General features: G+C 36.7%; 1 protein-coding gene across 9 annotated transcripts in view; it reads left to right on the top strand.

Annotated features, from left to right (window-relative positions):
• Positions 1-24287, top strand: part of Nars2 (asparaginyl-tRNA synthetase 2, mitochondrial) — a 140991-nt gene that overhangs the window by 104691 nt on the left and 12013 nt on the right. For 7 of the 9 annotated variants that reach the window (XM_021725133.3, XM_040284998.2, XM_040284999.2 and 4 more), the window contains 4 exons: positions 1365-1463; positions 1579-1616; positions 5067-5133; positions 8206-8343. In XM_021725133.3, coding sequence (XP_021580808.1) covers positions 1365-1463; positions 1579-1616; positions 5067-5133; positions 8206-8343 — 342 coding nt within the window. Of the gene's footprint in view, positions 1-1364; positions 1464-1578; positions 1617-5066; positions 5134-8205; positions 8344-9374; positions 24245-24287 lie in introns of those variants that run through there. The other 2 variants (XM_078046751.1, XM_078046753.1) reach the window with 2 other exon arrangements.

The following is a 24287-nucleotide window of genomic DNA, read 5'->3' as shown; positions in this document are numbered from 1 at the left end:
AGCAACAGTGTCGGCAAGGATGTGGGGGAAAATGTGCACTCATACATTGCTGGTGGGACTGCAAATTGGTACAACCACTATGGAAAGCAGTATGTAAAGTCCTCAGAAAACTTGGAATGGAACCTTCATTTGACCCAGTTATCCCACTCCTTCGTTTATAACCAAAGGACTTAAAATCAGTGTTTTACAGTGACGCAGCCACATCAATGGTTATAGCAGCTCAATTCACAATAGCTAAACTATGGAACCAACCTAGATGCCCTTCAACAGATGAATGAATAAAGAAAATGTAGTACATATACACAATGGAACATTACTCAGCCTTAAAGAAGAATGAGATTATGGCATTTGCAGATAAATGGATGGAGCTGGAGAAAGTCACTAAGCAAAATAAGCCAAACCCAAAAAACCAAAGGCCAAATGTTTTCTCTGATAAGCAGATGATAATCCATAATGTGGGGATGAAGGAACTTTGAATTGTGCCGAGGGGAATGAGGGAAGGGGAGGTGGTGTGGGGGTGGGAAAGATGGTGAAATGAGATATACATTATTACCCTATATACATGTAATGATTACATTACTGGGATGACTCTGCACCATGTTCAGCCCGAGGAAGAAGTTGTGCTTCATTTGTGTAAAAGATTTCAAAATGCATGTCATGTAGAACTAATTAGAATAAATTTTAAAATAAAAAATAAATAAAAAGAAATATCTTCCATTCCAGTTACTATTTTCTTCTCAGAACAAGTTTCTCCCATGAGGCTTCTATGGATACCCTGGTAAATTTAATCCTAAATTATATGCTGATTCATATTATTTTTACTTTATGCTTTATACCAAACAAAAATTAAACATTGATGTTTAGATATTTCTCATTGCCTCTTGGATTTTAAAGTTTACTTCATTTACCAATGACTGACAGACCCCTTTTCAAAATGTTCTTATACTTCACAACAGTTAATACTTCTGTGCTTCTGTGAGCCAGGTACTAAGCCAAGCCTGCTACATGGATTATCTCAATGTAATTCTCACAATAGTCCTGTAAAGTAGGCACTACTGTTGTCCTGATTCTACAAGTGGACTTATAGATATTCAGTTGAGACATCAGTCAGTTAAAACTGTTCATTTCATATCTCACTTCAATATCAGTATTGAAACTGTTAGCACAAAATTCAAACTTCTTTTCCTTTTTTCTTCCTCTGTGAGAAGAAATTGAGCTGCCTGGAAAACTGAACAATTTTGCTACAGTATTTTCAGGGATTAAGAAGATTAATGGATTTATAGTCACTAAAACCTGGAGAGCGGTCTTCAGAGGTATTTTGTATAAGTTGTTCACTTCTGGCAATTCTGTGTCGTTTTCATTAGATTATGGAAGGACTCTTCAAGACCACAACAATGACGGTTCTTTCAAATTGTCCTGAAGATGTTGAACTCTGTCACAAATTCATAGCTCCTGGATACAAGGTAACTAGTTTTATAGATAAAGCCTGATAAAGCTGCTCTCTAAGTATCTTAAATTACACATAATGAATATAATTACATTTTGAAATTTTTTTCATTTTTGTCTTTTCTTACCAAGGACAGATTAGAACATATGCTAAAAAACAACTTTTTAATGTAAGTAGACATTATTCTTTTTCTGAACTCTATTTATACTTTATCATTGAATTTATCACATTGAGTTATAATTTTTTTGTTTATGTATTTGTTTCCCACACTCCCCAAATTTGTGGCAAGACTCAAGTTCTAGTTATGTTTATAGCTCTTATGTCTGGTTTATTTATAGTTGATAATCAGTGTGTCATGAATAAATAAATTAATAAGTCATGCCAAGATAAATGAACATAGTAATTAATGAGCTGTGTTACTACAATTCAACTTAAGTAGTCATTCTTTAGTACCTGTCAAGGATTTCATTGGCGTCTCAATCCAGGACCCCCTATGGATAAAAAAACCCAAGATCTCAAGTTCCTTACGTGAAACGGCATAGAATTTACATAAAACCTATGCACATCCTCCTGTATACTTTAGATTACCTCTAGATTACTTATAATGCCTAATATGGAGGCAACCACCACAGAAATAACATATAGAATGATTAGATCCCCAAGAAATTCTAATAACAATAGTGGCAATAGGATGATAAAATAATATTTTCACATCGTTGGTTGGGGAGAGGATCCTTCACCTTAGAACTAAAATCCTGGACCTTAATATCATGTGACACCATATAGTGAAGTTGAAGTGTGTTAGTTGGTGTGTTAGTGTTAGTGTCCTAGTTGAAGTGTGTTAGTCCTTGTATTATTTGGAAGGAAGGGAAAGATACTGATTAACATAGACAAGAATTCTTAAGTCAGACAATACTTTCGTAATGTTAAGAGTGGGCACAGAAAGCGTAATGGGGTGGTGGCGGTGTGTTGGCAGTGAATATTCCATTAATGTAATGAGCGATGAGATGGGAAGTGGTCTGTATGGCGGTGCCCTCCCTACTGCCGTCATTACTCTGGCTGCTTCATGCTCCCCAAGGCATGGATTCTGAAGTTCCTGTACATTTTAGGTATAACTGAATCTACCTGTGACTAATCCTTTAATGTGAGGGGAAAAAAGGGGGAGTTGGCAAAACAAAGAAACTTGTCTTTTATGTGATCTACACCATTAATTGTCTAATCCATGCAGACTCCACATGGCCTGTATCGTTTTGAATAAATAGAATTCAGTGTATCCTTCAGTGTCTGTTAAAACTGTTCTATATCAAAATGTATCAAGGGACCTGTACAGTGAATTTATCCCCTATGCAGTAGAAGTTCAGGTAGGATTCAATTATTTTACATTTCCTTTATACTATTAAAAGATTTCGAAAATATATAGAATACTTATCTTCTTTATTTACTCTCAATTTACTTGTCTTTGTGAATTTAAGGCAAAGAGATGTCAGTGAGGATGGGGGGTTATTGGGGATTGAACTCAGGGGCACTCAATCACTGAGCCACATCCCCAGCCCTATCTTGTATTTTATTTAGAGACAGGGTCTCACTGAGTTGCTTAGCACCTTAGTTTTGCTGAGACTGGCCTTGAACTTGGGATCCTCCTGCCTCACTCTCCCGAGCTGCTGGGATTATAAGCATGCACAACTACAGAATGTCAATTTTAATCTCTTTTCCTTGGCAGTTTTACTCTAACAATTTTAGAATAGTGTCTTGTCTTCATTCAACAATGAGAAATTTGAAATATGAAGATAGTTTGATGCTGTGTCATGCTATGTCAAAATGTCTCTTTCTCCTTTCTTCATTAGAAAGCACATTGGAAATGGTCTCTAGAAAGAAGAAATATTTATACATATTAAGAAAAATAGGGGGGCCAGGATTGTGGCTCAATGGTAGAGCACTTGCCTAGCATGCATGAGGCACTGGATCCAATCCCTGGCACCACATAGAAATAAACAAATAAAATAAAGGTATTGTGTCCATCTACAACTTAAAAAAAGAAAGTGAAATAGGGGGCTGGGGTTGTGGTTCAGTGGTAGAACACCTGCCTTGCACATGTGAGGCACTGAGTTCCATCCTCAGCCCCAGGTAAAAATAAATAAATAAAAATATTGTGTTCATCACTAAAAATATTTTTTTAAAAAAAAGGAAAAGAGGGCTGGGGATGTGGCTCAAGTGGTAGCATGCTCGCCTAGCATGCGTGAGGCACTGAGTTCGAGTCTCAGCACCACATAAAATAAAAGATATTGTGTCCACCTAAAACTAAAAAATATTTTTTAAAAAGGAAAGGAGGGGCTGGGGATGTGGCTCAAGCGTTAGCGCACTCGCCTGGCCTGCATGTGGCCCGGGTTCAATCCTCAGCACCACATACAAAACAAAGATGTTGTGTCCGCCAAGAACTAAAAAATAAATATTAAAAAATTCTCTCTCTTTCTCTCTCTCTCTCTCTTTAAAAAAAAAAAAAAGGAAAGGAAAGGTATTGTGTCCACCTACAACTAAAAACAAATATATTTTTTTAAAAAATAGTAGAGAGAGTTGAAGGCCACTAAGGAAATCCATTGTCAGACTATAATTTGAACTTGAATCTCTGCCCTAAATTAAGGTGTGGGAGAATTAAAACAGCAATATTTAGAGTCATTTTGACTTGATAATGGAATAGTGACAATGTTATAAAATCTTACTGCTTCCCATTTTGACTGCTTTTAATGTTTCTCAGTGTAATTGGTAGGTCATATAAAGTAATTATGAAATAGAACAATAGAATGTCTAAGCAGGAAAGAACTCCAGACAAGGTAGTCCACTCTCCTTTTACAAGTATGAATACTTAATTTTTAATGTTTGTATAGCATATTACAAAAATTAATAACATGCTTTCACTGAGTTGAGGTGATTTACATAGCTAGTAAGTGGTAGAATCAGGGGAAGAACTCAATGTGTTGATTAAACATATGAAACTCCAAGTATCTTAGCAGTTGAAAACTTAGATTTTGGAGTTAGGAGATCAGTGTATATTACTTACTTTTTATGACTGATGTTTGGCAAGGTACTGATCCTCTCTAAGCTTCATTTTCTTTTCTATAAAGTACTAATTTTTAAATTCTACTAAACACCACCACTGCCATCACCATTATTACCTTAGATATTACCTATCACTTAATATTAAGTTTTAATTTGAATAGAATTTTCATCTTAAAAATAAAACCTATTACTCAAAACATAGCTTTGGGGATTTTATTTATATTATAAAATGAAACTCTTTCCAGTTATTATATTACCTTTGTGTTACTGTGACCAAAATACTTAACAAAACCAAATTAGAAGAGGAAAAGTATATTTTGGTTCATGGTTCCAGAGATTGAGTCCATGGTCAGCCAAGTCCATTGCTTTGGGCCCAAGGAGATACAGAACATGATGGCAGAAGGGCATGATGGAGGAGTGCAAATCCATTTATGACAGCCAGAAAACAGAGGGAAAGGGGGGAAGGGGCCACTGGGAAGTTGAGTCCTTCTAGGGCAACCCCCAGTGACCCACATCCTCTTGCTTGAGTGTTAACCTTTCTCTGCTTTTATTTGTTTTCCTACAGCATTTCTTACACGGAGGCCATAGAGATCTTACAGCGAGCATCACAGAACTTTACCTTCACTCCAGAGGTAGTATTGTAATGTGTGCATGTGTGTAGTAATACATGCCTGTAATCCCAGTGGCTCAGGAGCCCGAGGCAGGAGGGTCGCAAGTTCAAGGCCAGCCTCATCAACTTATTAGGACCTTAAGCAATTTAATGCAACCATACCTCAAAAACAAAAAATAAAAAGGGATATGGGATGTGGTTTGAAGGTAAAGTGCCCCTGGGTTAAATCTCTGGCACATAAAAGAAAAAAAAATTTCTTCAAAACAAACTATTTCTCTTACTAGCAACAATAGTCATATAATATTACTGTGGAAATCAAATGGTTAATTATTTCCCAAAATTTATTCTGAATGATGTTAAAAGGTAACAGATAAAAGAGGTTATATGATGAAATAAGGTTAGTCAACATATTAACCAAGTTTCTTTTTCAGTTGAACTTTATAGACTTAATTTTGAGCCTCTTCAAATAGCTCTTTTGGGGGAGGACTGGGAGATACCAGGAATTGGATTGAGGGGTACTCAATCACTGAACCACATCCCCAGCCCTATTTTGTATTTTATTTAGAGACAGGGTCTCCTTGAGTTGCTTAGCACCTTGCTGAGGCTGGCTTTGAACTCACAATCTTCCTGCCTCCCAAGACACTGGGATTACAGGCCAAATAGCTCCTTTTTAAGAACTCCTTCATTTTTAATACTTCATTGCTTCATGTTGTATATATTCAAGGTACACTAGGTGATGATTTGACATGTATGCATGAGGTAATGATCACAATCAAGTTAATGAAGATATCCATCATCACCCACACTGTAATTTAGATCCCCAGAATTTGCTCATCTTATAACTGAAAGCTTATACCCTTTGAATGACAACTATTCATTTCCCTCAGCCCCAAACCCTGGCAACCCCTATTCTATTCTTCATTTCTGTACAGGATCTCCTTTATTCTACTGGCAAAAATATAGGCCCAGAGAGCCCCAGTGTTAGAGTCAGTGTCTATTCCAGTCCTTTATTCCTGTACTTTAAATATTACCAGGCAGGTGCATATGCCTCTTCTTCATCTATCACTGCTGCCGCCTTCTACTGCTACTTGCACTGTTCATGTGCGCCTTTGGTGTGGACCTGGTTCCTCTTTCGTTAAAACAACAACTGAAGAAACTCTGGAACTTGCCATGGCTGACAAAAAGCCCAAGAATGAACTCAAGACTTTATCATGTCAGTTTGAAGGTGGCAGGAGAAGGATGGTTCCATGGTGTGCAGTTTAAGATTAAGAGGCACAAACCATTTAGAGAACCGGTAAAAGCCTATTGTGGACAGGGTTTTTAATGAGGTAGATCAATTTCCAGTTTCATGAGTAGCAATTAGTGAAACACACCTACACAGCTGGAAATGGAGGATGGAGATACAACTGATGTGCTGCAGCAGCAGGCACAGGTTGTCTACTAAGAAGGGAACCTGCTACTTTAATCCAGAACTCTGTTCTTACAGATCAAGAATACATTCTCAATCAGAAAATTGCAATTTGGTTCCACCATGTCCTGACTACTACAGAAATGTTTTCTCTATTCTATTTTTTCCCCTTTCCCATTCCTTTATTGTACATAAAGTACTGGTGTCCTTGAAGGAATACGTTCCTTTTTTTTTTTTTTTAACTAACTGGACAATAGTATGTTTTGGTTGGCATCAAATGGAAATATGATAGGGAAAAATATTGATTCTGTATTGGTTCTGTGAAAATACCTGCTTTCTCCATTACTGGTATGCTAATTCAACTCTTTATATTTGAATAAGTAATTTTGCTCTCACTGTTTTCACAACAACAACAGAAAAATCTTTGTATACTTAGCTGGGTATGGTGGTACACACGTGTAATCCCAGCAAATCTGGAGCCTGAGTCAGGAGAATCACAAGTTGAAGATCAGCCTCATTAATTTATCGAGACACAGTCTCAAAATAAAAAATAAATAGGTCTGGGTATGCAGCTCAGTCGTGGAGTTGATGCTGGATTTGATCTGCAATACAAAAAGGGGAAAAAATTTTTTTTACATGCCTTGTTTAATTGTTAGAATTTTAGTGTTTTTTCATTTGTCATCTTAAAATCAAGAAGATTTTTATAACTTTTTAATATGTATTTTTAATATGTAGCTGTTAACATGTAGTACAATTTGTCTTTAGTAGTAAATTGCAATTGAAAAAAAAAAAGCCTAGGTAGTTTTACTTTGAAGTTAAGCATGTTATTGTTTAAATAAACTCCTTGTTTAAAGTGAATAAAGAATAAAAGAAAAGTTACTGCCAGACAAGTGGGAATCATAAGGTAATGTTAAGAATGTAATGCCTTTGTCCTCAAATATCCCTTACTCCAGTTCCCTCCCAGTTGTCAGATGCCTTTGTAAGTTTTAACATAACTGTGCTAGTTTGATTTATAATCAATTAATTCTTTGTATAATTTTAGTTTAAAGTTTATCTAACACCCTAGAAGTTTTACAAAGTCAGGAATTGTAACTATTTTCTTACCACCATATCTAATATCTAGATTTTAATAAGCACATTAGTATTTGCTGAGTAAATAGATTGAACAGTGCTATTAAATATTCATCAAAGAGCATCTGATATGAGTTGACGCTTTTATTAAAAAAAAAAATCCCAAGAGAGACCATCTAGCCAAAGCTGGGCTCAATATTAGGAATTTTATCTTCCGTCATTTAATTTCCTGAGACTTAAGAACAGTGACTATAGGAGAAGCTCAAGGCAATATTAATAAAAACTAAAATTCTGAAGTCAGTTTTATTCGTCTACAAAGTGTACTTTGTTTTCTTGCCTGTGCTATTCACCTGCTGAATGCTGCTCCCTGAGACAGACAGAAAGCTTTGTGTTTTTCTGTGGGTTCAGCTTTCATCCCTCCAAGCCTTTGGCTGTTCTTTTTAACAAGTATCTTTCTTTAGTTTAGTCAGCTGTGTAACCTCAGCAGACAGCTCTACACATCACTATGCCTCAGGGAAAAGAAGCCCATGGAACTGATACAGGTTATTTTCGGGGGCTTTATTGTGTATTTTAGCTCTGCCTTCTCCCATTATCATTCCTTTTTTCTCATTACAGTGGGGTGTTGATCTACAAACTGAACATGAGAAGTACCTGGTGAAGCACTGTGGCGACATACCAGTCTTCGTCATAAACTATCCATTAGCACTCAAGCCTTTCTACATGAGGGATAATGAAGATGGCCCTCAGCACACAGTAAGAAGAGATACTAAATAAATTGGGGTGCATCATCTCAGAGTTTGGGTTTTCCCCTTATTTAATTTCATTTAGCTTTCAGCATATTTTTAAAAATCACTCTTTTACTCTCTCAAAAATGATAGCTTTTCAGACTGGGACCACAGCATGTGCCTATATCCTAGTGATTTGGAAGGCCGGGGGCAGGAGGTTCAAGTCAGCAATTTAGACCCTGTCTCAGTATAAAAAATAAAAAGGACTAGGAGTATACCTCAGTGGTAAAGTAACCTGGGTCCAATCCCCAATACTGCCAAAATTTTTTGGTTTTGTTTTTGTTTTTTAATATTTATTTATTTTTAGTTGTAGTCGGACACGATCCTTTATTTATTTATTTATTTTTATGTGGTGCTGAAGATTGAACCCAGGGCCCCACACATGCTGGGCAAGCGCTGTAGCCCCAGCCGCAGCCCGTTTTTGTTTTATAAAGGCACCTTCTGACAAGCATTCCCAAAGATTTTAGTGTTCTATTAAATTAAAAAAAAAAAAAAAAAAAACTTGTTTCTAACTCAAGGTGTCCTTAGTTTAGCAGATGCAATTGTAGGGGGAGGTTTGTTTTGTTTTGTTTTTGTTTAAGTGACTGAGAAGTGGGCTTATAACACTGTGTAGTCATGCCAGGTCTGCTTCGGAGTGTGGTACTAATTAAAAGACTCCTGGGAAGAGAAACAGGCTGGGCAACAGATGATATAGCTTTGGTGTGATCAGGCAGAGGAACAGGCAGCTTCATTGGAGTACTTTGGTCTGGGCTATAAAAAGAAATAGTGAGGGGTGACTGTGGAGGAATCAAGGAGTTCTAGGCAGGTCCTCCTTGTCCAGATCTCACACATCTCATCTGTGTCTTCTCCATCTGCCTGTAGTTCCTCTGTCTCTGATCTCTACCCTTTCTTATCCTCTGTTCTTTTCACTCTTAATTTTAGTTGCTTTTTATTTTTCTGGTTTACTTTCCCCTTATTTCTCTTATTCTGTCTCTTTTTTTTTTAATATTTATTTTTTAGACTTCGGCGGACACAACATCTTTGTTTGTATGTGGTGCTGAGGATCGAACCCAGGCCACACACATGCCAGGCAAGCGGGCTACCACTTGAGCCACATCCCCCTCCCTTATTCTGTCTCTTTTCTCTCCTTTACAAAATTAGCTATAATATAAAATAAGAATATATTTTGACTTTTAAAATATTTATTCAATAGGTTATATTTAATACCATTAATTATAAAGGTCTGTGAGACAAATATATTTATTTCAAATTAGACCCCAAAACTAAAGTTTGCTATCTGATACTTTTTCTGTGCCTGTCAAATACTTGTGGGAAATGAAGGTTAAGCCCCACTAGTAAACAAGATGCCCCATCTTTAGTATACAAGGTTATCTGTTTGAGTATATTTCCTGTTTCTCATATAGTGTTAATAAAACAGTTCTAGCTATAATTTCCTAGATTGCTGTGAGTCACGTACTATCATCTCATCTCAAAATCCTGAAACAACTAACAACTTTGCCAAGAAACTTAGTTTCCTCCATTTTATAAAAGAAAAACTACAGCACAGAGAGACTGATTGCAGTTCAGCTCTCTACCCTGTACCAACACCCTCTCCCTCCCTCCTCTCCCCCTCCCCTTCATGTAATATCCCTAAATGGAGTACTTTAAAACTCAGTTCTGCATCCCTTTAGGTTCTCTGCTTAAGACTTTCCTTCTCTGTAAACACTTTCCTGGGTTACCCAGCCACTTTGAATGTTCCTTTTCTAGATTTCTGCAGTGCTTAAAGAATAAATAAAACTTTGTAGCAATGTATTTTTCATAGTCTCCTTATAAGTTTTTCTCTCTCAAACTAAACTCTCCTTCAGGGTTTTATTTTTTATAAAACTACACTATCTACTGCTCACTACTCATTTCCTCCAATATGGTTTCTGCCTCTGTCATGCCACTAAAGTGGCCCTTGTTAATATCAGAAATGATCCCCTGTTAAATCCACAGCCTTTTTTTGGGGGGGGGAGTACCAGAATTGAACCCTAGGGGCACTAAGCCACGTGCCATATCCCTAGACCTTTTTGTATTTTATTTTGAGACAGGGTGTCACTGAGTTGCTTAGGGCCTTGCTAAATTGCTGAGGCTGACTTTGAACTCTGATCCTCCTGCCTCAGCCTCCCAAGTTGCTGGGATAATAGGCATAAGCCACTGCACCCAGCCAGAGCTACTAACTTTTAATCCATCATATCCGTTAATACAATTGTAAGTTTGTGTCTATGTGCATAAATGTTTAATCACTCTTTTCTCTGTCTTGAGGTTTTCTTTTTCACTCACCAATGTATCCTTAGGACCTAGCGTAATGCCTGGGACATAACAGGTAATAATATCTATTTGGTAGATGGATGGATGTATTGGTAGACGGATGGATAAATAGAACCAAACACAGTTTTAGACACATAGTGGCCATATAGTCATGACTTGATTTGCTAAGGAAATTGGTAGGAAGCTAGAAAAAAAAAGCTTCTACTCTAAATATTGTTAGTGATGACAACACAGTATAAAGGAAAAGTCTAATGGCCCTAGACTCAGACACTCTTAGGTTCAAGTCCAACTATTTGATCTTAGATAAACTACCTAATCTCTTTGAATTTTAGTTTCCTGGCCTGTAAAAATGAAATGATAAAAATATTTTCTGGAGTTCAAAGGATTCAATTAGGTAATATATGAAAAGTACACGTAGCCCAGTGTTTGGATGGTAAGTAATCAGTGAGTGTGAAATTGTCTGTAATTACCTTCTAAATTGTGCTAAAAGCTTTATTGGAATATTAGCATCATAATGTTTGCATGTGTTGCCATATAACATGATGCTATATAATGAGAGTTCTTAAAAGGCAGTTCCCTCAGAGATTGCACTCACACACACTTCTTACCTCAGGAAATACTGTCAGGCTTTCATTATAGCACAATCTTTCCGGTAATGTGGTCTGAAACTATGAAAGCATCACAGTGAACTTTCGTGTGCTTCCACAATTCATATACTACTATGGCATACAGCTTATCATTGCTAAATTATTCAAATATCATTTAGTTAAACTGTTTACATTAACCTTAGATTATAACATATTAGCCACCTAGATTTCTTATCATTTTACTGGTGTAAAGTGCCTGCTTCTACCCCATGTATTTCATGTTTTTTTTCAGCAATGAATATGTAGACTTTTAGGCAGATGACTAAATTCTGGATTTCTCTTAGTAAGGCTCTAATTACAGGTTGCAGATAGGGTTACAAGGGTTTCTGCAAGAGATGCAATGCAGTCTTAAAAAATAAGAAAGGTGTGTTTCATCAGTGTTTTCTCTAGGAAATCAAAAGAGAAAGCTAGGAAAATATTTAACCTACACATGGAACTCTGGGCTAAGAGTTAATACGTAGTAAAATTGTATATTTCTACAGTTATAGTCTTTCTTCTTCCTTTCCTCCAACCCCTCCAAGAAAAAAGAAAAAAAAAAAAGAAGATATGCACTGTGGGGTAATGAAAACTACCCCAGATTGAGAGCTGCTAGTTTTAGGTTTGAAATCCAGCTGTTATTACTCAAATGTATTACCGTAGATGAGTCTCTCCAATGGTCCATCTGTTTCTCCTTCTCTAGATTCAGAGGATTTGGTTTGATTTCCTGTAAGGTACTAACCATCTTTAAGATTCTCTGAAATCATGTAGTCTTAAGTTTTTCTTCACTGGCATATATAAGGATATCTTTTAAATTACCAAGCATATTTGATCATTTGAAAAAGACAGATCAGGCCAGGCACAGAGGTGCACTCCTGTAGTCCCAGTGACTTGGGAGGCTGAGGCAGAAGGATCACAAGTTCAAGGCCAGCCTCCAAAACTTAGCAAGATCCTGTCTCAAAATTTAAAAAATAAATAAATAAAAATAAAAAATAGGGGCTGGGGTTCAGGCTCAGTGGTAGAGTGCTCGCCTGGCATGTGTGAAGCACTGGGTTCGATCCTCAGCACCGCATAAAAAATAAATAAATAAACAAACAAATAAAATAAAGGTATTGTGTCCATCTACAACTAAAAAAGAAATTCTTTTAAATAAGTAAATAGGGCTGGGATGTAGCTCAATGATAAAGCACCCCTGGGTTCAATTTCCAGTACCAATAAATAATAAGAAGAAATATACTTTGAATTATAAAGGTAAGGAATATAAGGAGGAGAAGTATATTTATGTGTAATAGACTTTTACATTTCTTGCTAATCTACTGATATTTGTCTCCATTTCAGTCTTTCCATTGCTTCAGCCAAACAACTGTTTAGTTAAAGCAATCAAGATAAAAGTGAACATAGATGTCTTCTAAGCTTTCTCGTTAAATAAGAGTATTGAGGAAGCTGCAATATATGAAGAAAGGCAAAGAAAAGGAATTCAGACAAGTTGAGAAATTATTTGTATCATCTTATTTACCTAAAGAGAAACTAACTTTGCAAGATTAGAGAGAAAATGTGTTTATGGTCATAAGAAGAAAATGAAAGAAAAGATGAGCAAAGTAGATTAAACTTAAGATTCCAAATCGGCATGTTAGAGAGTACTTATTATTAGACAAGTATAGTATTGAAGCATTTGAAAGAGGAAAATTTAACATTTATTGAGCATATACCATGTGCCTTTAATCCCTTTCTTACAGAAGAGGCCTTTACTTCTTAACACTGTGCTGTAGTCACTTGTGCACAGTCACAGAGCTAGTAACTGTTGGAGCTGAGATGGAGAGGCAGTGATGTGACATGTTTGATGGCCTTGCCAGAACACTGATATTTTTGGAATATTGTTTGGAGGAGCAAGAAAAGCAGTAGGTTACAGCCAGGAAATTTAGGTTTTGCTCATTTGTCCACCACTTAATCTTTCTTAGTTGCAGTATTCTCAAGGGATCGTATTCCTAGTCTCATTTGTTGACAAGGAAGTGCAAATTAAAACCATAGAAAGGTGCCACTACTTACCAGTTAGAATGCTAAAATAAAATAGCCTATGGTTCCAATTGTTTGTAACAGTGTTAGAAGATAAAACTTTCATACACTGCTGGTAGAAGTATAAATTGGTCCAATCACTTTGGAAACTCTTTGGCAGTAGCCATTATTAATCAGTTTTGTATTACTGCAATGAAATGCATGAGGTAGCTCTCTTATAAAGAGAAAATGTTTATTTAACTTACAATTTTGAAGATTTAGAGTCCAAGATCAGGTAGCCTCATTGGTTTGGCCTGTAGTGCTACATGGTGTGGCACATCATGGTGGGAGCACATAATATGAACTAGTAAGTGGTCACATCTTGAACATAAACAGAAAGCAGAGGTGGGGCCAGGCTTTACACTAACCTCTCATAAGGATTACCAAAGAGATCTCGCAAGAAATACCTCATTCCCTTAATAACCTTAGGACCTCCCACTGAGCCCCACCTGTCAACGGTTCCACCACCTTTCAGAAGCATCAGGGGACCAAGCCTTTAATCACAGTGGACCCTTGGAGGACACAAACCATGTTGAAATCATAGAACTATTTTTTAAAAAACATTCTTTAGTTGTAGGTGGACACAATACCTTTATCTAATTTTTATGTGGTGCTGGGGATCGAACTCAGTGCCTCACGCATGCTTGGCCAGCACTTTTCTTCTGAGCCACAACCCCAGCCCCATTTCATAGAACTATTAAAGCTGAATATTTGCATATTCTATGATTCAGCAGTTTCTCTCCTGTTGAAATGTAGACCTATAATTGTTCCACTGTGAGTAGTAGCCTGTGAGAAACTGAGTAAGAAGGCATCCAGTTGTGTTTTCATCAATATTTGTAAATGCTCAGGTTGGGGGAAAGAGAAGTAGCAGAGGAAAGGACATGACATGTTTTCCTGCCTTTGACTTAGCAGAAGAGGTTATGTGATAAGAAAAGGATAGTATTCGCTTCCAAATGTATCAAAAAGATCTTGTTCCTATCTAGCCTATTTGTTGTTGTTGTTGTTGTTTTGTTTAATTCAAAGGATCTGAGTTTTAGTTTTGGTATACCTTTGTTCACCAAAATACATACAGTTTTATAGCCCCACTCCAAGGAGTGTGTACTATCTGCAGTAGAATAAATAACTGACTTATGGCATATTTATATGATGGAATACAGCAGTGAGAGCAAACACTCAACCACGAGGTACCTAATGAATTTCCCTGGGTTGAGGCTGATCTGCATCAAAATAGCTAAGTCTCAAACCAACAGATGCAGTGAGGAAGACCCTTGTCAATAAACTATTGCTACATGTATCCACATGACAAATGTCACAAATACAACTTTCGGTAAAAGAAGCTAAACAAACAGTATACACTATATGATACTATTTACAGAAAGTTGAAAAGTCAGCAATATCACCCTATGATGATATTAGACAGGAAAGAAGTTACTTTTGGTAGATGCAGTAACTGAAAGAGCATGAGAAAGACTTTTTTGGAAGCTCATCTTTTTTTCTTTTTTTTAAATTGCTTTAATTGGTTAAAAAATTATTGTTCTTTTTAATTATACATGACAATAAAGTTCATTTTGATATTACTATACAAGCATGGAATGTATCTTGTACTGATTAGAAACCCATTCTAATTGATGTACATGATGGTGGGATTCACAGTGGTGTATTCATGTATGTACATAGGAAAATTGTTTCAGATTCATTCCATTGCCTTTCCTTTTCCTATCCTCCTCTCCCTTCTCTTCATTCCCCTTTGTCTAATCTACAAAATATCTGTTCTTCCCCTTCCCCCTTATTGTGGGTTAGCTTCCACATATCGGCAAAAATATTCAGCCTTTGGCTTTTGGGGACTGGCTTTATTCCCTTAGCGAGATAGTCATCATGTTCTTTCTTCAAGTAGGTGATGATTCATAGTGTGTTCATTTCATAAAAGTTGATAGAATATATACTTGTTACTTTTATGCTTTGTACACTTTATTTTTATAATGTACGTGTAAATAACTTAAGTAAAGACGTTTACTTTGGAAGGGATTACTATCCTTTTCTCATCACAGGCTTGTTGTGGAGGTAAGATGAACAATGTTTATAAAATTATTTTGCAAATTAAAACTATAAAAATATTAGAGAGTGAAATTTTGTGATAAAGATGTCTAGACAAGAGGAAACGAATCATGGAGGAGTTGGAATCCATCCAGCACAGTAGAAAGGCATTGTATTTCCTTTTTCTTGATGGCAAGATGATAAGATGAAGCTAACAAGTGGTACACAGGAGAGATTGAGGAAGGAGGGGACTCTTAGAATATGTAAAAGGAAAGATAAGATCTTAGACTAAGATGGTGATGACAATGAAAATGGAGAAAGAAGTGAAACTAAAAAAAGATATTTAGGGCCTGGGTTGTGGCTCAGTGGTAAAGCACTTGCCTAGCACGTGTGATGCACTGAGTTTGCTCCCTGGCACCAAAATACAATAACAAACAAAATAAAGGTATTGTGTCCATCTACAACTGCAAAAATATTTTTTTAAAAAAGAAAGCTTTTAAAAATAAATAAATAAATAAAGATATTTTCAAGGAGTAATCAGTGAATCAGTGCACTCTGAAATAAACTGGAAGTAGAAAAAAAGTACTACAGGAAGGAATCATAGGTGACTCCCAGAGGTCAGACTTTGATTCTAAGAGTGGTGCTATTTACAACAATGTTTATTCTCTCAAGGGGAAGAACTCATGTGAGTTTGTGGCCCCAGCTAATTTTTTTTCTGCTGGCTTACTTGGAATTTAGAACTCTCTAAGGAAGAAGGAAGGAAATGTGCAATTACCTTGGCCCTGAGGAGAAGGGAGTATGTGTCTAGGGGCAAGGTGAGAATTCTGTTCCTTTGAAGCCATTAATTCTTTGCAGTTTTGCACATTATAAAATGTTTGCCTCTTTCAGGCCACAGAAGTAATACAATTGACTCTCCATTATGCCTGCCCAAGTCTATCTTCAGTCCATCTTCATCTTCTCACTGTGGCATCTGGAAGGCTCTTTCCTCATTGTACCCAGTTGTTTTCAGAGGGAAAATAATGTCTATATCAGAAGGTAGAGAAAAGTTCATAAAGTCTGAGACCACAAATGTGTTTCCTTTGGTTTATTTAACTTTCTTTAGATAATTGAATGTAATGTTACTCCATCGTGAGTAGTAGCCTATGGGAAACTGAATAAGGAGGCATCCAGTTGTGTTTTCATCAATATTTGTAAGTGCTCAGGTTGGTGGAAAGAGAAATAGCAGTGGAAAGGACATGACACTTTTTCCTGCCTTTGACTTAGCATAAAAGAGGTTATGTATCAAAAAGGTCTTGTTTCTATATAGCCTATTTGTTGTTATTATTGTTTTAATTCAAGATCTGAGTTTTATTTTTGGTACATTGATTGGATTCAAAGAGTCAGAGTCAGAAGGGAGTATCATAAATAGAAACCAGGGTTTGTTCAGATTGAATACCAACAGAAACTATTTCTAGACAGCATGTCACTGCAGCTGTGTGACTTAAGCAGAATCAAAACTCACACCCAAGGAGGAGGATGTGCCAAGAAGCATCCCGGGCCTGAAAGATGTAGCCAAAGTGAAACAGGTTTTATTTAAGGTACAGGAAATTAGGGGAATGTTTTACTACCTGGGGAGAGTGAAAGGATAGCAGAGCCAATGTCCTTCCATTTATTTCAAGTCTCCCAAGGAGCATAGAAAAACATTAGAGATTTTTAGTTGCAAAAGTGCTCAGATTTGGTCATCTTTAAATTAAGAAGGCATTTCACTATGCAGCTGGTGAATTCTCTGATGACAGAGCTTGCTCTGGTTCCTGTTCCTTATAGCTTATTATAATTCCCATAACCACCAGACCCACAGCTATACTATTCATATTTTCTGATTCTACCTTCTGTTCCCTTTGAATCCTATATTTTTCCTTCTTTTTTGGTACTGGGGGTTGAACCCAGGGGTTTCATAAAGTGCTTTACCACTGAAGGAATCCTATATTTTTTCATAAAGTATGGATGGTCTTTAATTCAGAAGAACATTTAAAAATTCAAGGTTGTGGCTGATTGGGGGTATGATGTAATAAAATTCCAGAAACCTCATTAAAGACTAACATAGGAAGATTGAGTTACTTTGCTTTTAAACAGGAATGTAGACATATGCTTATATATGTATATTTCCTAAAGGAAGTTTCGGACACTTGCAGCTTCATGCCCCAGAGGAAAGATGGCGCTATGACTGGCTTAAGACTTGCCCTAAGAGTGGTATACAACAACCGACTGGGCAGAAAAGGAATGCTAACAGTAGTCCAGTTTTAGAGTCACCTTTGCAGGTGGCTGATTCTCTAAGCACACTAAAATTGCCTAGAAGAATCATGAGTAGTCAATCAGTATCAGTATTTTTTGATAGTGGCTATGATCTGTATGATTATTCATTATACTTTATCTGTACATTTCTAGTGGCACTTAATAGCATAACTATGAATCATGGTTTCTGGTTAGTAATGATAAAATCTAATGTCTACTGCAACACTTTTATTCATCCATGAACCTTTCCTACTTGACCTCATCAGAATTAATTCCTCCCATCTGCACTGCCTGGTCAGTATCAGCCTTACTTAAACCTCAGAACTGCCAGCCCATAAAGGCAAATTGTAATCCCCAGCAAGTAGCCAAGCCACCTTGCTTATTGCCAACCATTTTGTATTCATCCAGCCTCCCAAACACTTGGCAAACCACATCCAGGTTTTTCTTATTACTTCTCCAAGAAATTTGTATGACTCCCTCCACATTTTGCATTTTGTGTATACTTATATCTTGTGTTGTATTGTATCTGTATGTGCCTTTTATCTCTGCTCAAGCCCTTGGAGAAACAGGTAGTAGATATCAGGAGGAGATACAGGTAGAAGAATCCTACTTGGAATCTCAGTCCTAACTGAAAGATATGGAAATCTGAGGGAATCATTCTAATAATCTTTAGAGAAAGAAGTATTTTTTTATATCATACCAGAAGAAAATGAATCTCTATATATACAAACTGTGTCTTTATTTGTAGTTGAGAAATATATAAAAGGTCTCAGAAAGTGGAGGCTTCTAGATAGATTGGAAGAGCAAAAAGTATTAGAATATGGTTGAGGGAAAGTAAACTTAAGTAAATGAGGAAAGAAGAATCATATATTAGGAGAGGAAAACAAGGCCTTTGTGCATTTTTTGCCCCACAAGTAAATCTGCACTTGCTCAAAGAGAATATTAGTGTTTGGTCATAGAACGTTTGAGGCACTATAAAGGAATTCCTTAATTGAAAGGTACAAATGTATGTATAAAGAGGAAGCAACTTCACTAAGTCATGGAAACATAGAATTTCCTCCACTTGAGTTAGGCATGGTGTTGCATGGCTGTAGTCCAGGTAATTTAGAAAGCTGAGGCAAGAGAACCACAAGTTCAAAGCCAGCCTAAGCAACTTAGTGAAACTGTCTCAAAATAAAAAACAAAAGGGGCTGGAGATGTGGCTCAGTGGTTAAGTGCCCCTGGATTCAATCCCTGATCTCCCCCCCCAATTTTTTTTTACCCACTTCAGAATTTTCTGACCATCTAGAAGAAGGACGTAGATGATAAATGTGTTTCTCTTACATACCACAAAATTAGTGTCAAGTAAAGCTACAATAGTGATATGGAACTTTTGTCTTCTAAAATTTTTATTCAACTTAAATATTCACTTTGATAAGTTACTTCAAACTAATAAGTATCTCCAAGACGATGTGAAAGAAAATAGATAAACTGACATTCTGGTCTTAATTCTAAGGGATAAAGAAGAATTTGCTGGGACAGTAGAAGTAAAGGATCCAAGTAAATGAGGAAAGAGCAACATGGCAAACTCTTTTGCTGTACACAAATAGTTTCTACTTGTGCCTCAGAGATTATACTTCCGTGTCCTGTTGACATGAGCTTGCCCTGCTGCATGATGAGCCAAAGTGACAATTGTACATTACTTCTAGACGATTGCTTATAGCATAAAGTCTTCCCTGCTCTTTTTTATGTCTGCCGCAAGACTTCAGAAAGAGGCTATTTTGTCAGCTTCAGGCCAGGATGGGAAGGTTTAAAAAAAAAAAAAAAGTTCATTGTTGTAAACTATTGATTCTTTTTTTAGAGAGAGAGAGAGAGAGAGAGAGAGAGAGAGAGAGAATGTTAATATTTATTTTTTAGTTTTTGGCGGACATGACATCTTTATTTGTATGTGGGCTGCATGCATGCCAGCTGAGCACGCTACCGCTTGAGCCACATCCCCAGCCCCCAAAACTAGTGATTCTTAATCAGGAATTATTATGTCTTCCTCTTCCCAGTCTCAGAGGACATTTAGCAATGCCTGGAGACACTTTAGTTCTCATAACTAGAATAGTGCAACTGGCATCTTGTAATTAGAGACCAGTTATATTGTTAAGTATCCCAGAGTGGGCCAGACACAGTGGCTCATACCTGCAATCCCAGCTACTCAGGAGGCCAAGGCAGGAAGATCACAAGTTTGAGGTCAGCTAGGGCAACTTAGACCTTGACTCAAAAAATAAAAGGGCTAGCTGGGTGCAGTGGTGCCCACCTGTAATTCCAGCGGCTCTGGAGATTGAGGCAGGAGGATCAGGAGTTCAAAGCCAGCCTTAACAAAAGAGATGGACTAAGCAACTCAGTGAGGCCCTGTCTCTAAATAAAATACAAAATAGGTCTGGGGATGTGGCTCAATGGTTAAGTGTCCCTGATTTCAATTCCTGGTACCCAAATAAATAATAAGGGCTGAGAATGTAGCTCAGGGATAGGGTACCCCTGGGTTCAATCCCCAGTACTGGGGGTGGGGGATAGAATCTCACAGTGCATGGTTCAGGTCTTCACAACAAAGGAATGTGTAGCCAAAAATGTTATTAATGCTGAGACTGAGAAACTCATGTAAGCTTTAGAGTGGTTTTTGTTATTTGTTTTGTTTTGTTTTTTAGTGGGGAGGGAGTTGTTTTGTTTTTTGGTTTGGGTTTTGTTTTGTTTGTTTTGGAATAGGTAATTGAACCCAGGGGCACTTTACCACTAAGCTATATCCCCAGTCCTTTTTTATTTTTTGAGATGGGATCTGACTAAGTTGCTGAGGTTAGCCTGAAACTTGTGATCCTTCCAAGTCACTGGGATTATAGGCATGTGCCACTGCACCTGGCACTTTGGAGATTTTGTATGATGACAGTATAACCTTTGCTGACTAATACAGCAACTGTCACCTTAATTTTAAAATAGCCAAAGCAGAAATAATTGGATATAACTAGTTATGTACCCTAGTAATCAGGAAGGCATGATAGGAAGAAATTTTTTAAAAATTATGTATAGGTCAGGCTGGGGTTGTAGCTCAGTGGTAGAGTACTTGCCTTGCATGCATTAGGCCCTGGGTTCGATCCTCAGCACCACATAAAAATAAACAAATAAAAATAAAGATATTGTGTCTGTCTACAACTTAATTTAAAATTTTTAAAAAAATATTTATGAGTATCAACCATACCAGGGCATAAGATTTTGGTACTAACGCAAAAGGTTCAGAAGTTTCCAGTTCTACTCTAGTTGCAAATATTCCAGATAAATAAAAACCAGACAGAAAGCTATAAAACCAGTATAGTTACACAGTGAATTATCCCATAAACCCAAATGTTAAAAGAGGTTTGTAATCAAAGAAAAATAGATGTCTTTTAAACTTCTTTAAAATAGCATTTAAAAAACTAAGGTCCAGAATAGCCTAATTTTCTGCCAGAAGTACTAAGATCCCAGAGGAGTTTTTGTTTGTCTTAGTTATATTCTCAGCAAGAGCAAGCAAGAAAGGGTTCTCTTGTTTAATGCTGAAGGACTACATAGAAAAAGCAGAACAACTGTCATTCGTCACTTCATCAGTGGTCGTTGGCCTCTTATTTAGCTATGTAGCCATTGGCCTTTTATTTATCCATGTCTCAAAGCAAAATATTAGGAAATAAAGATGCCAGTCTTTCTGTGTTCATAAAAACTCCCTTTGGCCTGATGCAGTGGTACATGCCTATAATCCCAGCAGCCGCAGGAAGATCACCAGCCAGCCTCAAAAAAACCGAGGTGCTAACCAACTCAGTGAGACCCTGTCTCTAAATAAAATACAAAATTTGACTACAGTTGTGGCTCAGTGGTCAAGTGCCCCTGAGTTCAATCCCTAGTACCAAAAAAAAAAAAAAAAAAAAACAAACCTTTGGACTTTCTCCTTTTTTCGAAAAATTGGAGGGTCCTAGTAGAGACTAATCATATTAAGTGTGCAGCCCATGAGAATTGTATCACATTAGTCATGCTCTCTTGTCTACCTATCCACAGTGTTGGTTCGATTTAATTACATGTTTATCATGTCTCAGTTACTAAACCCAAATTTTAACAACCTGGATGATCATGTAGATACCCAGGTTAATGGAATTATTGCCCAGTATCAACAGGCAGTGCTGCGGCAGAGCAAGGAGCTTTTTATACTCTTAGTCCTCAACACCTCATTGAGAGGCAAGAGATTTAGTAAGAGTAGGACCCATTGGTGAATCTTTGTTCTCTCTCCCTGTAATTCAGCCTCACGATGAGAATCATACCTGATGTTTTCTCTTTAATGATAGTAATGAGGATGAGATATACATCATTGGGAGAATATTCTAGAATGATTCTTTATTAATCTCAAATGTCTATAAAGTATCTCAGTCAACAGTTCTGTAATCAAAGTGGGGTGTGGTCTATTGGTAAAGTGTGACAAAGTTTAAAAAAAGAAATTGTAGTATCTGTGACATTTAAAGAATGGAATATTTTATGAATTCCTAATCTCATTTGTTGTACTAAACCTTAGTGTTATACCTTCAGATTCTTGGACTCTCAAAAGCCTCCGAAGAATTGATAAGTCACAAAGTAATACACATACCAAACTAACATTCTAAAACATTAAATGTTTCTGGTAACTAAGGAAATACAAACTAAAATATCAAGTTGTCGTTTTTCTTTACCAAAAGTTTTTTTGAAGGGCTGGGGTTGTGGATCAGAGATGGAGCACTTGCCTCACACATGTGAGGCACTGGGTTCAATCCTCAGCACACATAAGATAAATAAATAAAGTAAAGGTATTTGTCTGTCTACAACTAAAAAAATTTTAAAAAGAAAAAAAAAGTTTGTTTTGAAGTTGGGCACAATGGTGCACACCTGTAATCTATTCAGGATCTGAGGCTGAGGCAGAATGATTGCAAGTTCAAAGCTAGGTCAGCAATTTAGTGAGGCCCTAAGCAACTTAGCAAGACCCTGTTTCTAAATAAAATATTTAAAAGGGCTAGAGATATGGCACAGTAGTTAAGTACCCCTGGGTTTATTCCCTAATACCAAAAAAAAAGAAGGAAAGGAACTTTTTTTTAATATTTATTTTTTAGTTGTAGTTGGGCACAATACCTTTATTTTACTTATTTATTTTTATGTGGTGCTAAGGATTGAACCCAGGGCCTTGAACATGCTAGGTGAGTACTCTACTGCTGAGCCAAACCCCAGCCCGAAATCCCACAATACTACAATCCCACTGTATCACAGGGGCAACACAATTAAATCATATTATGTACATATCGGTCTTTTTTTGTATCCATGCCTAAAATTTATCTAATAGTCTCCTGTTGGTGTACACATTAATTTTTTATTATTATAAGTAATGCTGTAATAAACACCCTGTGCAGAAATCTTTTTATTCATCTCTGATTATTTTATTAAGACCAGTTCCTAGAATTGCTATTGCTGACTCAAAGCATATTACATTTTTAAGACTTTTGATTATCTGTTGCCAAGTTGCTAACCAGAAAAGATTATATCAAGTGCATGAGGGTACTGATTCATCCATTCTCTTATCTATATAATTTATATTGGTTTATCTTTGCTAAGACACTCCAAAATAGTATATCATTATTTTAATTTGTACTTCTTTGATTGATAATGAAAAGTTACTATGACCTAATGAAATACTACAAATTAAAGAAATCTCTTAACCAGGCATGGTGGCACATACCTATATTCCCAGTGACTTGGGAGGCTGAGGCAGGAAGATTGCAAGATTTATGGGCAACTTAATGAGATCCTGTCTTAAAATAAAGTGTAAGAAAAACAGGGCTGGATTCATGAGTGAAATACTCCTTGGTTTAATCATCAGTACCACAAAATAAAAGAAATGTCTTCATTATAGGGACTAGAGGTATATATCTCAGTGGTGGAGTGTGTGTGCTTGGCCTTGATTTTAGTCCCCAGCACCAAAAAAAGAAAAGAAAAAGAAGAAAATTCTTTATTGACATACTATTTATGAGAAAACAAATATGTACACACACGTACATAGCAGTTTAAGTAAACTGTGATATTTCTAAACCATTAAACTATATAGCTATGTAACATTAAATATATTTTTCTTGACATAGAGAAAATATTCATTTTATAATATTGGCAAAGCAATTAGAATGGTGAGTTTTTAAATGTAATTTGGTCTCTAACTTACTCTTCTTAAATGTATAAAGAAAAAAATCCTGAAAGGAAGTAGCCAAAATGCAATTGCTTCTTCATAGTGATAACTGATTTTTTTTTAATATTTACTTCTTTTAGTTGCACACAATACCTTTGTTTTTATTTATTTATTTTTATGTGGTGCTGAGGATCAAACCCAGGGTCTCACATGTGCTAGGCAAGTGCTCTACCACTGAGCTACAACCCTAGCCCAAAGCTTTTTTTTTTTTTTTTTAAATACTTGTAGATAGACAGCAGGCCTTTATTTGGTGCTAAGGATTGAACCCAGTGCCTCCTCACACATATTAGGCAAGCGCTCTGCCACTGAGCTACAGCCCCAGCCTAATGCAATAGAACAGCTTTTTTTTTTTTTTTTTTTTTGGTGGTGGTGGTGGTGCTGGGGATTGAACCTAGGGCCTTGTGC

Source organism: Ictidomys tridecemlineatus, chromosome 4, assembly GCF_052094955.1.
Source record: "Ictidomys tridecemlineatus isolate mIctTri1 chromosome 4, mIctTri1.hap1, whole genome shotgun sequence".
Taxonomy (NCBI): Eukaryota; Metazoa; Chordata; class Mammalia; order Rodentia; family Sciuridae; genus Ictidomys; species Ictidomys tridecemlineatus.
This window is presented reverse-complemented; position numbering and strand designations above follow the sequence as displayed.